The sequence below is a fragment of the Dermacentor albipictus genome, unplaced genomic scaffold, assembly GCF_038994185.2.
Source record: "Dermacentor albipictus isolate Rhodes 1998 colony unplaced genomic scaffold, USDA_Dalb.pri_finalv2 scaffold_17, whole genome shotgun sequence".
Classification (NCBI taxonomy): domain Eukaryota; kingdom Metazoa; phylum Arthropoda; class Arachnida; order Ixodida; family Ixodidae; genus Dermacentor; species Dermacentor albipictus.
Genome location: NW_027225571.1, coordinates 3,555,594 through 3,574,264, shown reverse-complemented (window position 1 = coordinate 3,574,264; position 18,671 = coordinate 3,555,594). Strand labels below are relative to the sequence as shown.

The window sequence follows — 18,671 nt, the reverse complement described above, 5'->3', positions numbered from 1 at the left end:
TAACCGGTCAGCGCTGCAACCGTTGTTGTAAATATATTCTGTAAATAGTTTCTCGTCTTACTGACTCGTCCGAATTCGCGTAAGAATATCTACAGAGGTTCTACAGCTACCTTAATTCTACACAAGAAAAGCAGGGAGATACCTATAGAGAAAGGGGTCAGACAGGGAGACACAATTTCTCCAAAGCTATTCACTGCGTGCTTAGAAGAATTCAAGCTATTAAACTGGAAAGGCTTAGGAGTAAAGATCGACGGCAGATATATCAGCAACCTTTGGTTTGCCGATGACATTATTCTATTCAACAACGTTGCAGACGAGTTGCAACAAATGATCGGAGACCTTAACAGAGAGAGTGTAAGAGTGGGGTTGAATATTAATATGCAGAAGATGAAGATAATGATAAATAGCCGGGCAAAGAAACAAGAGATCAGGATCGCCAGTCGGCCACTAGAGACTGTGAAGGAATACGTTTACCTAGGTCAATTAATCACAGGGAACCCTGATCATGAGAAGGAAATTCACAGAAGAATAAAAATAGGTTGGATCGCATATACGGCAGACATTGCCAGCTCCTGACTGGAAGCTTACCATTATTATTGAAAAGTAAGGTGTGCAATCAGTGCATTTTGCCAGTGCTGACATATGGGGCAGAGACTTGAGAGCAAGTTAAGGACCGCGCAAAGAGCGATCGAACGAAGATTGCTAGGCATAACGTTAAGAGAAAGAAAGAGAGCGGTTTGGATCAGAGAGCGAACGGGCATAGACGATATTCTAATTGACATCAAGAGGAAAAAATGTAGCTGGGCAGGTCATGTAATGCGCTGGTTAGATAACCGTTGGACCATTAGGGTTACAGAATGGGTACCAAGAGAAGGGAAACGCAATCGAGGACGACAAAACACTAGGTGGAGCGATGAAATTAGGGAATTCGTGGGCGCTAGTTGGAATCGGTTGGCGCAGGACAGGGGTAATTGGAGATCGCAGGGAGAGGCCTTTGTCCTGCAGTGGACATAAAACAGGCTGATGATGATGATGATGATGATGATGATGATGATGATGATGATGATGATGGAGGTGGTGGCCCCCCCCGAAAAAAAATCCTGGGTACGTGCCTGACGCCAGTAGAAAGCTTTCAGTTCGTGAGGAAGCATACAGTGCATCAGAAAAAGAATGCGCCTGCGTAGTATGAGCGGTGCAAAAGCTAGCTTGCTATATCGCCGGTTCAAGGTTCACCATAGAGACTGACCACTGTCCCCTCACATGGCTGCAGTCCATGTCTACGAAAAACGGTCGTCTTTTGCGCTGGAGCTTGGCTCTTCAACAGTACAGCTTCGATATTCGCTACAAGAAGGGTAAGCTTAACGGCAATGCCGACGGTTTGAGTCGTTGCCCCTAGAGTAACGAAAGCCTCATGCTCATCCGGGTTTCCGTGGCATTTTTTCATTCGTTCATACGTTTTTCGGAATTCATACGTTTTTCCGAAGTGAAGCCGATTGTTAGCTGATTTTAATAACAACGTCTTAACGCTTTCAAGAAATGGCTGTTTTTAGTGTTCAAGGGGGGAGGACGCGCGTAGGGAATGGGAAAGGTGTAGCGGGTTTTCTTTTCTTTTAAAGCCGGGTGTGTCTTGGGGGAGGGTGGCTTTGTGCTCGCTGCTTTGTGGTTGAGGGTCCGGCACTGTTCTTGTGTGGTTGCTTGCCCACGCAGGAGACAAAAAGTTGCGAGACCTGCTTGCAAGACCAATTTCACCGGACCGGACCAGGGAGAAAAGTCACAAGAGCGCCACGAGGACTGATGACCACTCCCAGGAATCTACCTGCTACGAACTAAGGGTTCGTCACCTCTAAGGGGAATTCTGCTGCCGAAACGCCGATCCCTCATACAGCGGCAGCTGGCCCCTACACGTCGGGATCTTCCTCCCCGCCGGAGATGCTGTTAGGGTTGGCGTCTGGCACCACGTGCAGAGAAAAATTTCAACCGACGATCTCACCCTGCCTCGTCGAAATGAGGCGTGACTTGGCCTACTATTGTTGGCATCCCGCACCTCGTGCACAAAGAACTTTCTGTCACCCGACCTTCTTCCGCCAGGCCTCGTCGATATGAAGCGTGACTTCCTAATTCGCCATGACCGTTTCTAGTGTCTGCCTGAAGCCCCGCAGTGTACAGGCATCTTTTGTGTGTGTGGGTGTGCGAATTTAGAGAGACCCTTTCCTCGAATTGGACCTAGAGGAGAACTTCCACGAACACGCAACGCGCAGAAGAGGCGGACAGGCGTCTACAATTCCAGGAGGCGAGACCTCTTCCTTGCAGCACACTCGTTATAACCAGAGGAGGAGGGGCCCTCTTTCTGTGTCGGTCACGTGACGTCGACGGAAGCAAGATCCCGCCCACGATTGTAGAGAGCCTATTTAAGGGGCTCCGAAATGTACTTTTGAACACTTCATGCTCTTCTGATTTTCTTTCATCTACCTTTGAATAAACCGTGCATGTTTCGCGCTAGAAAATCGTCTTGCCCTTCCTTGGTCGCTATGGTCTACCGGATGCCTGCAGCCCGCCGATAACGCCACGCTACCCAATAAGTAACGTCGGTCGAGCTTCGATAGGCAGGCGTCGCTACTTCTCGGCAGCAGTACGGTACGCTACCCTGGAGTACGCAACAGCATGCAGTCGCCGCCGGTACTTGCACATTTCGACGAAGACTCCGATACCGAAATCCACACTGACGCCAGTAGCCTAGGCCTCGGTGCAGTCCCAGTCCAGAAGACGGACACGAGCGGGTGATATCTTATGCTAGCCGGTCGCTGTCAAAAGCGGAAGGCAATTATTCTACGACTGAAAAGGAATGCCTCGCCATCATTTGGGCTACAGCAAAATTCCGCCCTTCCCTCTATGGCAGGCCATTCAAAGTCGTCAGCGACCATCACATGTTGTGTTGGCTAGCTAACTTAAAGGACCCTTCAGGACGGCTGGCGAGGTGAAGCCTCAGATGCCACATACTGCAAGAATATGACGTCACGGTAATCTACAAGTCCGGACGAAAATACTCTGACGCCGACTGCGTATCACGCGCCCCATCGACCCCACGCCGCAATTAAGACGACGAGGTCGACGACGCCTTCCTCGGAATAATAAGCGCGGAAGACTCCACTAAACAGCAACGAGCAGACCCGGAGCTAAAAGGCCCCGTCGAGTATTTGGAAGGGAGCACCGACGTAGTCCCTAGGGCATTTAAGCGCGGATTGTCTTCGTTCACTTTACAAAACAACCTGCTCCTAAAGAAGAACTTCTCACCAGTCCGCGCCAGCTACCTTCTTGTTGTTCCGTCAGCGCTGCGTCCAGAACTACTGCACGCCCTACATGACGATCCAACCGATCCAACCGCTGGGCACATTGGATTCTCCCGAACGCTGTCGAGGATACAGGAAAGGTATTACTGGCCGCGTCTGACCGCCGACGTCGCCCGTTACGTCAAGGCATGTCGAGACTGTCAGCGACGCAAGACACCACCGACAAGGCCAGCAGGATTAGCCGATCAAACCCCCTTGCCGACCATTTCAGCAGATCAGGATGGATTTGTTGGGACCGTTTCCGGCGTCAACATCCGGAAATAAGTGGATCATCGTGGCGACGGACTATCTCACCCGCTTCGCTGAAACTAAAGCTCTACCGAAAGGCAGCGCAGCCGAAGTGGCGAAATTTTTTGTCGAGAACATCCTACTGCACCAGAAGTCTTCATCACCGACAGAGGAACAGCCTTTACAGCAGAGCTCACCCAAGCCATTCTGCAATACAGCCATACAAGCCACAGGAGGACAACTGCCTACCACTCGCAGACGATTGGTCTCACGGAACGCCTGAACAAGACCCTCGCCGACATGCTATAGCAATGTAGTACGTCGACGTCGAGCACAAGATGGGGGACGCGGTCCTGCCGTACGTAACCTTTGCTTACAACACGGCGGTACAAGAAACAACACAGATCACGCCATTCAAGCTTGTGCACGGCAGGAACCCGACGACGACTCTCGACGCCATGCTGCCGCATGTCACCGGCGAAGAGAATCTTGACGTCGCCACCTATCTCCAGCGCGCCGAAGAAGCCCGACAGCTCGACCGCCTACGGATCAAGAACCAGCAGCGTACCGACAGCCGACACTACAACCTCCGACGACGCTTCGTCGAGTACCAGACCGGTGACCCTGTTGGGGTTTGGACCTCGATACGCTGACGAGGACTCAGTGAGAAACGAATGCGACGCTATTTCGGACCCTACAAGATCATTCGACATATAAGCGCACTGGACAGAGGTCGTGCCAGACGGCATTTCGCATTTACAGCGGCGCCGCGCACGACATGAAGTTGTCCACGTGGTGCGTCTTAAACCCTTTTACGCACGCCGACCAACTTCCTTGTTTTGTTGTTTCTTTGCCACGGGTGTTTTTCTTTATTACTTTCGTTTGTTTGCAGCATCGGGTCGATGCTTTTTTTAAAAGGGGGGTATTGACATGTGTGCTTGCCTATCTTTATCGGGCGGCCACGTTTCGCCGCCTAACAAATGTTATCACACAGCGAGGAACGCGCCTTCATATATTGGAAGTTTCTGGAGTGTTATTGATGCTTCTATCCGCTGTCTGTTGTCGCAGAACCTTGCGTAATCTGTGCGCGACGCGAATGGTGTAGAACTTTGTGGAAGGCACGCGGGTCCCAGCTATTACTCTGGAACATTCGACGACTGATGTATGAAAGCCGACGCGCTTGACCCACTGATCAGATTTGACGATCGCCGACTGTGTTCGCCGCTGTCGCCGTTCTTTAAGTCTAGCCTGTTTTTGTGGGCACAGGTTCGCCCAATAAAAGTTAGTTTCGTTTTCCACAGTATTGCTACTGTGTTCTTTATACGTCACTACGTCGTGACAATATTGATTGCCAGAAACGCTTCAATCAAAGGGCTTTAGCTATAGTAGTGAATAAGAGAGGAATGGCATCGAGTGAAAGGAATCGTTGCATTATACTAGCCCAGATGCAGATTGTGAATCTCAAACATGACGCTCAACCAAACTGTCATACCAAGCAGCTCGACCACTTTAGAAGTGCAAGGGTTCAAAAGAAAAGCGTAGTATGCCCTGTAGTCTGCCAATTGACAGACAATCTTCTAGATCAAGTGTATTTTGATTTCACAAAGTTTTTTTGGGAAGCTTCAATTCATGACACCATAGCACAACTACTGTGTTTCATTGCACAGGGTTTTGGGCATATGGCATTGCCAACATCTATCTGCGAAACTATGGAGTATCAGTATGTCATTGAAATCATCAGTACTGTGTCATATTTGTCAATAGCTGGCATTGATGGAGGCTATTGCTCTCAGCGATTCTCATGGGATCCTTAACCAGTTCTCTGGTGCTAACACTGATGACACTTCCCTTATTGAGAGATGCTCATGGCAGCTCATACAATCTCATCTCAGGGAGCAACATTATTGTTTCAGTTGTTACAACTGCACATAAGTGTCTTAGCAAATGGCACAGACAATATTCTTGAGGCTTCCACACACAAACTTATTGAAGTAATACCTCTTGCAAACTTAGCAGTACACAGCTGCTTATATGCCATTGCCTACAACGCTTTTACCTGAATGAATGTGCTTCCAGGGGATTGTACCATATACCAACCTGTGGTTGTTTTTCAACCTACCACACAAGTAATCTTCTACTCAAGTTTTGCACACGGGGCACGTTAGTGTGGAAGGTCATCTACATTGGCAACAATAGGCCCTTTATGTCTGGTTTGGGGCAGGTGCAGCGAAACACTTCAGCACTTGTTTTTACAGTGCCCAGGCTTTAGCTGGGCAATGCCCAGCTGCTTATAGCTGCTAAGTCCTCACTTTGTGCTGCTGAGAAAATTTCAAAAGCATGGTCTTCCATGATCTTCACTCAATTTACATCACATCATCAGGTTTCAAGTCAATACAAGGCCCACAATGTTGCTGTAGAATTCCTATCAGCTGAAGAAAGTCCTCTTTCTTTCCTCTTCTTCGAGTGGGTGGACATGGTGTTCATTTCCAGAGACAGTTGCTAGCCTGCTTTCCTTTGTCTTGCGTGGTTGTGTTTATACATTTCCATGCAAATAATAATAAACAATAATTAACTCCAAATGACTTGTGGCCAGACAGTATGTTCTGTAGAGTAATATAAACACTGGATGCAACAGGTTAGACTACAAATTTCTAAGAGGTATTGGCTTATTACTGGTCTTAAGCAAGCAAGCAAGCAAAATACAACCATCCATTTAAAAATATGTGAAATAAACACTGCGTATCGGAACAGCCATGTCTTCAGTGTCGAATTTCAATGCTTCCCTCATTTTTTCATATTTTACTTCAGTATCCCTCTAACGAATGGGTCTAGCTTTTGCAGGCTTTGAACGCTCACCCTCAACCAAAGGGGCTGTTTCTTCTCTGGAAACTAGCTGCACCTGCAACTCGCCGCATATTGGTGACAAAATGCAGCCAAATATGTATGTAAAACACTTTATTCATAAACTTCCAGAAAATATATTCTATAATGTCACTGTCGACAAAGAGCTGCTGAACAGTTCTACATGCTCCTGTGACTTCCTCAAGCAGGTAGAGCCTCCTTAAAGATACACAATCAACATGTGCGCACGAAAAAATGTACACTTCAAAAAATATATGTGCTATTTAAAGGCCGCTTCAATCTGGCTTGCATTAATATATCATACACAACATAAATTCACGGCACAATATCATAACAGTTGACTTGAGCAAATAATCATCATCTGGTATTAGGCTGGCAGGTGGCAAATACATTCAGTTCACCACAAGGACAAATGTGACCATGCCATTGTAACAAATCTGCAGGGCATGGCCTCTGCAGCAAATGCAAATAAACACTTTCATATACTATTTGGGAGGTGTTGCAAGCATGTACTGAAACTGCCAGCTGTAGCATGTTTGTTGTTGTACAGTGACACATTTTTTTTTTTTTAATCTAGGCACTAATGTGACATTTCCTGCCACCAGGTGACCTTGTCATATTAGAATTAGACTGTCATATGTTAATACTGGGGATCACAATCATCATTATGCTGGTAGCAACACCATCAGAAATTAACACTTTTCGACATCACCTTGCGATGCAACCTAGTGTAACTAGTGCAAACCAGTGCCAAATGTATACACTAAAACGAAGGTCTTGCATGACTCCTGTACCCTCAACACAACAAGATTCACAAAAGGGGACTCAGTGCCAACATGAAACACATTTTGCAAGCTTAACTTCCAGTCATGACATGGTGCCATTTCCTTTTCCATTGTTCCTTAGCCACATGAGGCTTGAAGACATCTGCCTTCTGTCTACTTTTGAAACAATTTAACTCAACATTTCTCATGTAGCCACCAAGCGTAGCTTACTTCTAATCGCAGAGAACTTGCTGGCTCTGAAATGTGGCCAAATACAAGAAACATGCGCTGCTAAAAAATTACAAGCAATACAAATGGTGGTCATGGCATCTATCGTTTCTGAATTTCTCCCCTCAAACAAATCTATGCACAAGATGAACCTCTTTGAGAGAGGTGGTCTACAAAAGACATGTTTATTCTGTATCAGTGCTCAATGCACTTTTCTCACCAGCCCTCACCACTCAGTTTATCACTATGAATTTGCAACAACTGGTCCAGTGCAACACCACTTCAGCAGGTGTAGACTGTTTTAGTGCATGGTGCAACACCCCCTGACCTAATTAAATGCGCTCAGAGAGTCAGCTATGTAGCAGCCGTTTCCTATTACAGTGACTAGGAATGCTAGCATCAGGCTGAACAAGGGCACAGTGAATAAGATGCACAACTCATACAACTGAAAAATGACATCTCGGAAAGTTCAGACAATGCTAAAGCAAAAGTATTTCCAATATAACCAATAGCAAAGCCAAGCTGCTAGCAATTGCACATTTTCACAACAGGCAAGTACTCCGTGCTACACAATTTGCTTTTAAGAAGAGCACTTGACAGTTTCATCAGCGTCTGCCACATTTGTGTAAAGCAGCCCTTGAGCAGGTTTTTGAACCTAAGCTTCAAAATGGCATGGTGCAATTTTAGACTAACAAAGTAGATTTCTGTAGTCAGGAAAGTGACATGCTATAGCATAAAGCATTAAAACTGATCAACCCAATAGCACCTAAGATATGGCCAGGAAAAAACTGAGTGCAGGACCATTTGTTCAGCAAACAAAATGGATGAAGCTGCAAAATACAATTTTGTTGTGGCCTAGGTGTGTTGCCTGGAACTGCGACGCTTAACCATGTAGGCTGCATATGTGTTCCATCTACGTGCCCAGGCTGCAAGAAAACGCTGCTTTTTCATGGCTTCAGTACTAATCTTATGTATTTGAACCTACTTTTCACATGCATTGCCTTGGTTTGTATGAAGGATACTAGGGTCACTGGCTGACCAAGTGAAGGTAGTCTTTACTAAAATGAAACAGTACTAAATGCTGGACAACAGAGATCCACAATGTGCACTGCATGTGATGGCTCATACTTTCTACTAAAAATGTTTCACGCAAGAAAACCTATCCTTCATTATATCTTGATGCAATTCCTGGATATCTGAAAAATGGTGTACCAAGATATCACCAGTCAGTGTTCTCTTGCATATTTTTAGAAGCAACAGTCACCCTTACAGCACCATGCTGCAAGGCACTGCAGTCACTTCTTAGGGGCTAAAGATCCAGTTTCTAGCCATAACACATTTTATCACAAAGACAGCAATGAAACATTCTTCAGCATGCCATCTTCCATTCACTGTGCCCTTTCTGATTCCTGTCAATCAAGAAAATTCCATTGACAAGCTTATTGTGTACACATACACATCAAACCATGAGTGTACAGTGCAAAAGACTTGTGCTGCTGCCGGTCACTGAGATCACCATGTCACGTAGGGGCCAGTGCTTTTCCCATGCGTGCAGAAGCCTGTACGAAGCGCTCGTACATTTGTGTGGCCACGGTGCAAGCGTAGCTTATATCCCGGCGCTTCATGGGGTTTGGATCCATGCAGACGGCAACCAGGGCACGTAGCTGTTGGGAGGGGCAACAGGAAGGGATGTGCTGTAGATTTATTATTCAAAGAATGCCAGTGGCTCTGCACAGCAGTGGGTTACAAGCCACTTCTGTAATTCAGTGTTCATATGCATGCAGCCTGATAGCTCAATCAGACAGCAAATTCAGTGCCACTTTGAATGAGTGCACTTCACTTCATAAGGTGCCATTTTGACAGCTTGGTGCTACAAAAAGAAATCAATGTGATCATTAGTATTTGGAAAGGGGTCATTAATGTTGTTTCCTGATTATGAGAAACATGTCTCCGAAAAACGGTTGAGCATCACCATACCTGCACAGCTAACCAATATTCTAATTTGCTGTAATACATGCAGGACAACAATGCGACAGCAGCAGCAGCTGAAATTGAGCATAGGAAGTGGAAGATTATCCTTGATCTTTAGTCAATTGAAACAAACACAGGTGGAATCATCATCATCATCCTACATTATGTCCACTGCAGGACAAAGACTTCCCCCAGAGATCTCCAATTACCCCCATCTTGTGACAGCTGACACAGTGGAATAATCACTGTGCAAAGATATTGTACCTTTTTGTGCGTGCTGTTGTTGTTTACTCTTACATTTTTTTATGTTGTCAAGATTGTTCACTTTGAAGGAGGGAGAAGGAATCAAGAAAGTTCACCAAATGCACTTGATCAGTTTCTTCCACAGTTTCACTTATCTTTGCTGTCATAATACTACCCGATTTTGGCCTATCCCCCACAGTAGATTTGTGCCATTCTTGAAGGAAATCATCAGCAAGCACCATTGAATGCAGTCTGCAGTGAGCGTCACTACACTTTGTTGTGTGACAACCTCTGAATGACACTACAACGCCAAACGGCTCTCGCATAAGGTGGCACTTGTCCACAGTGACACTAAATTTGCCTGTCAGACAGGCATAAGAAGTCACCATTTGCATGCTGCTCGCTGGGCAGTGTTGCACCTTCCACACCACAGATGATGTTATTGTCACACTTACTTTGTCTCTAAAGGACACACAATAAAATACATGCTATCATTCCTAAAAAAAAAAAAATTATGGTCCAAAGTGGGCTTACACGGGTAAATACCCTATAATAAATAAATAAACAAATAAATCCAAAGTTCACGGTTTCAGCAGTGCAAGAAATCTTGTATGTTATCATAGCAGCTTTGTTGGCTAACATGCTGCAAGCCATCACTGTCAGCCTATGTTCACTGCAGGACGAAGACCTCTTCCAGTAACGTACTGTGACTGAGCATTTCTTTTATCAGGTTTTTACTAAGAACTTAGGCTATAATTATATGACTAAAATATAATATTCTGATTCAATCTGTGCACGTCCGAGCTGAGGACCTGTAATCTAAGTAGCATTGTGCACATTAGCATGCACCAGGTGCCAGAAAAATGAGTCTCGACAACCATGCCAAGCACACGGTTACTATGCCAGCTATGTTATTTGTCACTAATAACAAATTCCTGACAGAAACAACATACCATAAGCATGAAACTAAGATATTTTGAGCACAGAAGAATTGGTTTTGCTGCAGCTGAAAGAAGTATGTATGATTAATTATTGCAACATTAAGCCTAAAAGACCACGAAGCTCTGCCGCAATGTTTTTGCAGAAGTTTGGGATGGTGATTGATTGGGGTGCTGCATAGGAGGTTGCTGATTGCATCCTCTCATGAAGCAAAGGCAGACAAAAGTAGTAGGTGATGTGTCCTTGCAGTGCCCGGGGATCTTCATCACGTAGCACAAAGTGCCGTTCCTTCACGATTTATTTTTGGGCCAAAATGATAGGATTTTTGCCATATTGTCTCAGCGCACTAAAGTCATCAGGGGTTTCTGGTATGTCGACGACTTTATTATTCTAATGAAAACAGGTGCATAGTGCTTCAAGCAAGAAGTCGTGCAGATGCTACGCAATTTTGAAGACACTCTGAAATTTCCCGAGTCACTTATGAGGTTTCTGAGTATGACATGATTAGGAATCTGGACCTAAGGTTCCACCTTTTGGAGTGGTAAGTTTGCTAATGCTAGTATGAGCCTTGTGCTCAGAAGCCTCTGCTTTTTGTTTGGGAGACTCAAAACAGGTGAAAAGAGGGATTGTGCACTTGGCACCAAACAACACAAAGTCTTGTCACCATGACATGAACATAAAGCTTCAAATGCAAGTGTTGAGGCTGAAGAGGGCAGGTTTCTCTCAGGAAATTGTTAGATCTATCACTGAAGGCTTGCTAAGGGAGGTTAAAAGCCCTCACCAGAAGGAACTGAGTCTGTTGGAAAAGAGGTCGGCAGGAATGAAGATAGCTGTTATTCTGTACCTACACGAAGTATATTTTGTAGGCTCAGAAAGATCACAAAGAGTACCAGGGTACGGGTTGTTTTTGAAGCCCTGGAGAAACTGTCATGGCTTTGCAGATCTTCCTCCACGCTCCTCTAAAAAGGGTGCATGATCAAACATAGGCACAAGTTTGTGGGCTGTGTGAAAGGCATGTATTCAATTCCTTTGTCATTCGGTAAGAGGTATGATGGCCAAACTAAGCTCGGCCTTCCTTTGGAAGCATAATTATGATGTATGCAACTGTGTGTCTGGTCACTTAGGCATTCCTGTGAGTGATTGAGAGCGTAAACCTAGGTTGAATGCTTGTGCCTCGTTTTGGGAAAAAGTGCCAGCCAAACTACTCAAAAGATCTTGGAAGCAGCAGAAATAGTGTCTAGGCAATAGTTGTATAAGTAAGGCAGATACAATTGACATACATAAAGAGCTGACACTCCTGTCACGGTCACAAGTAGAGTGTGGTTTGTGATACTGAATCTTCATCACGTGGTACCACATGCATTCCTTTCGTTTTCTTTTAGTTTGCCTAGTTGACTTGATGTCTGTTCTCTAGATAACACAATGAGTGTACATATGTTTGCATGTGTATAAATAAGGTCAGTTGGAAGACAACACCCAGTCTCCTGGTTAGCCTAGAACAATGTCCACACGTTTACGACAAGTCTTGTGGTGACTCTTTTTGCCCGCAAGCCATGACTGTAGCACTGTGGTGTATCCTGAGTAAACCCTTAAGGACGGCAAAAAATGAAAAAAATTTGCAAATAAGATAGATTTTTTTTTACATGCAAATGGTTTTGAGAATTATCAGGGTGTCGACCAAGGTGACATTTACAAATTCCCTGAGTTTTCCAGGTTTTCCCTGAGTGCCTTAGCAAAACTCCCTGAGTGATGCAGAACTATGTTTTAGGTCAAGACGGGCCGAAACCATATTGCCCAATGCTGTCACTCTCTAGTAAGCATAAAAAATTATGAAAAAAACGACTTACCTAATCCAATTTGAATACTAAGGAGTAGTGTTTATGTTATTCAAAAAGAGAATAGAAGGGAGGGGTTAGTAAAATGCACAGCAAATTAGATGTCCTTGAAAAAAATTGCAAATCGAGTCGGACATTCTCAAATATGAATAAAAAGGAGATGCATACAGAAACAAATATTTTCGAATATGAGCTATTTCTATCAACTGACAGAAAGCTCAGTGGTATGAGGCCCGAACTTTGTCACAATTGAGATTCTCTCTCAACAGCTTGTAACTCAACCTCAACTGTCCTGATATACCCTTAGCCCACGCACGACGCCTCAGTGTTGTGTTTTACTGCTTTAAAGAGTTTATTTTGGTTTGGATGAGGGACACCTGCATCTCGGCATCAGCAAACACATTGTTTTTTGAGCTCAAGCTCCTTCAAAACGGTAGCAGCACGCTTCCTTTCCCGGGAAAGTTAATTCCTCAATGCATAGGTTTTTTCTGTTATTGTCTTTCTTCCGCCACTCGTTCGCCCCACGGACCATTTGAAACATCTTCTTGGTCAGATGCACAGTCCACGTCCGATTTTTCGAACTCCTTAGGGGCCGCGAAAACGTCAGAAGAATCGGCCAGTTGGAAAAAATAAATGCATGTCACTTACTGCCCTTAAGGGCTCATACCGCCACAGGTACATTCGAAAACGCTCTGAAGGCCTGTCGGTACACGTATTAGGCATATCGGTGCTCGTACTATGACAGGAAATACCGGGTGCACGAGTGTACAATTAAGGAATACATACTAAGTCGCGTGGCAATAGCCCCTTCCCACGTTTGTTATGCTTCATTGCACTACGTTTGCGCATGCTTCACCAAGTAACATTGCTGTACAGAGGCGAAGGACTCTCGAGAACCGGCATTATGCAATGCACCGTGCTTTCCAAGCTTCTAAGTCAATCACGAGGACCACAAAGGCGGAGTCGGTGCCATTGCTGACAGCAGCGAATTCTTTCAATAAAAAACACGGCGCCCAATGGCAAGAAGCTTCATAGCGAACGTAGAAGCAGCTATAGGTCTAGCGTTGCTGCAGGGGTGACTATGGCTGCCAGCGGATCTGCATGCGAGAGCGCCGGTTTGAGGCGGCAAGGTAATCAAAATGACAGCGGTGGTGGCGTTGATTAATGCTGTTTCGGACCTGCGGTAACGGCAAAACGTCTGGAAAATCGGACGGCAAAGAATTCTTATGTCAGAAATTTTAGACGTTCTGATACATTGACTCTATGGGGTACACGGTGGTGCCGCGAAGCCGTCCAAATTATCAAGAATCCGGAAAGTCGATAGTTGACTGTACACTGCAACTCCTCCAGCCGACGACAAGACGTCACAGAGGATTCATTACGATTCCTGTCTGTTAATCGAGCCAACATTACCACGGCTTTCGACCTTCTCAATAAAATTACAGCTAATTTTCCTGATAGAGGCAGAAATTCGGAGTTTTCCCTGAGTTTTTACAGACTACTCAAAATCCCTGAGAATTCCCGGTTTTCCCGGTTGGTAGACACCCTGGATTATATAAAAGCAAGATCAGATGACAAATTTCTGTCAGAAAAGTGAATTTTACTAGGGAAAAAAAATGCTTCACTGCAACAATGTGCTTCACTGCACACAGGTAGGGTTAAACCTCAATATATTGAACTTCAATATAACAAAATTCTCAAAACAACAAAGTACTTATCTTCCTGCCCACAAAACACTATATATTTAGCACCTCAATATAATGAAGTGTGTTTATACAAGATATCAATATAATGAAATTTCACCACCACTTCAAAGGAATACCGAGACTATAAATGGAACCTTTCGCGGATGCAGATGGTCAAATGGCTGAATTATAAGTGGCTGCTTGCGAATGCACCCCTCAAATTACACACTGTGCAACCAAGAGCAACCACCGAAGTGGAGCAGCATCATGTTCCATATAAAGTCCAAGTCCCTATGCGATAAGATGTTATTGCACCCTGCGCACTGTATGCCTTGCGAGCGAGTGAAAGTGCGCGAGGGTGAGCCAGAAAGGATCATGGCTTAGTAAGCGCCATTTTCCCGCATGAGCAAGTGGAAATGGGGGAAGGAAGTGAGCTCGCAGTAATGCGATCAAGCACACGCGAGGTGATGGGAGGGAGGAAGTGGAGTGAAGGTTTAGTGCACGTCTCCATTTCTAGCACAACAATGGTGTCAGCATGCCTGAGCGCATACATGTATACAGCCTGCGTGTCCTGTTTTAGATGTAATCTGCTGCGTTTTTAAAGAGTGGGCGTGCCGAGATGGCATATTATAATGTGCGTTGCCTTCCCGTGTGTTTAGTACTGGGGGTTGTGTAATCTCAAGTTTCGGAGATGTGTTGAAGAGATAGGTAGACAAAGCATTCGCACCCTGCTGCCGGTGCTTTTCATGATAGTGTCGCTCCACTGCGGGTGACACTATGAGCCGTGGGGTCGGAGTGGCCGCAAAAGCATGGCTGGCTTCACTTTGTACCGCTGATGTGAAGATATTGTTGACATGGCATGAAACCGCACCTTTCGTCGCAGACTCTCAAATTCAACAAAATTAATTTTCTCATTCAAATTTGCTTTTTTTTGACTGCCCAATAATTCAGAAACTTTTGCAGCCTCTTCCGTGAAAGAAAAATTCATTGGCAACTGTACTTATTTACATAAAAGGTCTAATTTCTATGTAACAAAATTTCAATATAATGAAGCAAATTGCCAATTTTACCGACTTCGTTATATAGAGACTTAACTGTATGTCTATGCTCTCAACTTCACTTTTCAATGGCTCCTTGTGCCATCTTATGTTATATATAAAAAAGACAAAAGAAATGCGTGCCATCTGGAAGAAGCATGGAGCAATTAGGAGCCTAAATTGTGTTCAGGCCTGCAGGAAAAACAAGGAAAGTGCTGGACAAGCTAGTCCCATCATTCATCTTATTTAGAAGCTTGTGCTTGACAAGCTGAGTTTGCCTTCTATCCTTAAAGGGTTAATAAACCCAAGTTTTTTGATAATCCGACTCTGGAGCCTTCTCTGCATCGTGTCTGAGAGATGACGAACCCTGCCATAGTGTCCTTTGTGCAATGCAGTGCGGAGGAGTGTCATGCACATTCCTGACCATCACTCGTAGGGTAAGCTTTGCACAAACCAATCTTTGCAGTCTATGTTCTGCCTATGTCTATGTGTGTGTATGCTGCATTGCAAGCTACTGTGGATTCACAATTCCAACCTACCCAGATGAACACCTTTTAAGTTACTACCTACTGAGCTAATCAAGCAGCTACCAGACAAAAGCAAGAAGGCAAGTGCATCAAGAAGATGAAGCACTGAAATATTGGCTAGCCAACTGCGTTGTGCAGAAATCCAGCGAGGTAGAGTTACAAATAGCAGAAAGTCAGTGGCATCCACTTGAAAGCAACACGAAACTAGCACATGAAGCTGATAGTATGTGCCTGCCCCGGAAAGTCAATGGTACCAGGTTCAGTTCCTGGACCAGGACAACATTATCTCGAACTGCTGATGATGTATACAAACAACATCACAAAGGTTACAAAAAACAAAAACAGAAACAATGCACCTAGAACCATATGTGCGAAGAAAGTATACTGGCGCTTCTCAAAAAAAAAACAAAGACAAGGACAATTTCGCCAATAAAATCAGTTTACCATACACAAGTACTGTCTTTGTTGTGTTTTGTGATCCCAATTTTAACCCTATGTATACATACAGAAGTAGAATCCCGAGGAGTCTAAAAAAAGTATGGTGGCTTCTAAAAACTACTTGGGGTACAAGAAGTGTTGTGCCCAAGTTAACAGAAGGTTATTAACTCACATAAGGTTATTAATGAGAAACCTGGAACTGTGGTTGTTTGATCATGTACCATGGTGATAGTAGGAAGTATGGGCCTTGGAATGACATTCTAATGTCCTGCACTGTATTAGAAGTTTGTTTCCTTAGCTGGCTTTGTGAATTCTCTTTGCTCTAGCTGGGAATGGTTCCCACTTTGTCCAAGCTTAGCAAATTTAAAGTGTTGCCATGAGTAGCACACAATAATTCAAATGCTCCGTTTGTTTAGACTATTTGGTGCCAAAACTCCATAATGGTGTGGTGGCATAGCCACCGGCAGTGACCACGATTATGCAAACATATATATTGTGCTCATGAGCAAAAAAAATTCTCAACCTCTAACTCAGCACAACCTCACATGATGTGCAACTTCTTAGCAGCAAATTTTGCATGCAGATTGAAATACTACAGAAAAAAGTCACAGTTTCACCTGAAAGGCGAAGCAGTGATTGTGATAGCACATTATTAGACAACTGTACAAATTATTAAGGATATTAGTTTATTTGGCTGTGTAAAATGCTGTTAATGTTAGCTTACTAAGTAAATTAGCAAGCATAGTGTGACGCATGCACAGGCAAACATGAAGAGATCTCACTCGATGACTGCGGCACTGGCTGTCAGGACGCTGATATGATGAAGAGCGGCAGCTGCGGTGAGCGAATTGCTCTTTGTGCTGCCTCTTGTCTCAATGCAAACTAGGCACACAAGAGCACAGCGCACACGAAGCCATCAGCTGTCTTGGGTAGCCTAATCGTTGCATCCACTGCAGATTACCTCCAAAATAGAGCGCATGTGGCTGCGCTCAGCCACGCCACGTGCAGCTGCGGCTGGAGTAGAAGAGAAGTGCGCTAACATGCCCCCCTCCTCCCTGCTAGCGCACACTCATCTTCCGACTCTCCACCTCGTGCACGTGACAAGACAGTGCAGATCCTCCCCGCCCTACTACCCTGCTCATGCGACATCAAGCCACCATTCTATTCGGTTCACCTCCACACACTTACCCTTGCACCTACAGCATACGGCACATGGCCACAATCTAATCGCAGTTGGACTTTATACGGAACATAACGACGACGGTGACAGAGACACTGCCGGTGGAAATTTGCCTGGGGTGTCCATATAATTTTTATTGCACTAAAAAGACAATTGATCAAAAATGAAGAAAAACATTTGTTGCCAAGAGGCCTCACAATGATTAAGGTCAAGTCAATTACACAGCTTTGCAGCTAGAAACAGTTATTGCTACAAAGTCTCATCATTGGAAAGACTACAAGCCAAGTCAATTGCAGTCCTTGCAATTTTGATTATTTCCATGATGTACGAATTGGCGACAATAGAACTGATGTAAGCACTCGTGCCACATCTTTCTTCTACATGCTTTCCTTTTTTCTTCTTGGAGGTCTGTGCACTTCTAAGTTCTCACTTTGCTCAGGGACCAAATGTAGCCCATTATGTCCAATATGAAAAGCAAGTGCAACAAAATTCGATTGTTTGCCAATGTGCACACTGTGATGGTAATCAGCCTATAAGAAAGAGGCATGAAGTGTATCGGAAGCCAGCAGCAGTGCAATAGTTATTACTGCTTGTACACAATGGAATGTGGACAATATTCTGTTGTGTTTGCCTCACCAATGTGATTCAGTGGCCCTCTCATGTCCCTGGACTGAGCTAAAAGACAGCTTAGTACTCACCTCATCCGAGTAGAGGTTGCTTGGTATAGGTGGGTATTCGCTTGCCACAACCTTCTTCACAAGAGAGTAAAGGTTCTTGCTCTCATTGGCGAATGGGGACTGCAGAGCTGCCATCTGGGAGCATTAAACAGGACAACACATAACTTGAGTGACAAAACAAAGGCAAATTTTTAAAATTGCACGCTTCTTGAAATCTAAGCTAACAGTCAGACAGCAATAGTAGAAAGAGAAAATAAGAGTATCGTTAAATGTAAGCTACAAGAAGTAGCAAAAGCAAGAATGTTTGACATAAAAAAGAGTACCTATTGGTGTTAGCACCAATGCCAGTATCAAGCACTGGTGCTAGCTAGATTGTTTGCCCACACACAATCACTCGTCTCCTTTGTCAGCCCTCAACAGCTCACAACCAGCACTGTGTGCTCTGTCAGAGAGTTCATACGCACACAGCATGTGGAAGCACTTGTGCTGTTAAACAAGATGCTGTAATCTGGCTTCTGACGGCTACAGCAGTGGCTCATATTAGTTACGACAGGCACTAAAAGGGTTGGTAATGCACGGTTTGCTGTGTGTGCTGCATTTTTTAACTGAAGCTCAGCTACGAATTTAATGCTGCTGCCCATTCTTATATATATTGGCTTCGATTAATATATGGTAAGCAATCCTGAATGTTTTTGCTTGTCAGAGAGCAT

The 18,671-nt window shown here is 44.6% G+C and overlaps 1 protein-coding gene across 5 annotated transcripts in view; it reads right to left on the bottom strand.

The window, feature by feature from the left end:
• Positions 1-6,515: 6,515 nt before the first annotated feature.
• The window catches only part of LOC135896185 (serine/threonine-protein kinase Nek7-like), a 68,989-nt gene continuing 56,833 nt past the window's right edge, over positions 6,516-18,671 (bottom strand). For 4 of the 5 annotated variants that reach the window (XM_065424554.2, XM_065424555.2, XM_065424556.2 and 1 more), the window contains 2 exons: positions 17,983-18,096; positions 6,516-9,093 (listed from right to left, as the gene is read on the bottom strand). In XM_065424554.2, coding sequence (XP_065280626.1) covers positions 8,950-9,093; positions 17,983-18,096 — 258 coding nt within the window. In that variant the 3' untranslated portion in view covers positions 6,516-8,949. The remainder of the gene's footprint in view (positions 9,094-17,982; positions 18,097-18,671) is intronic. The other variant, XR_010562623.2, reaches the window with a different exon arrangement.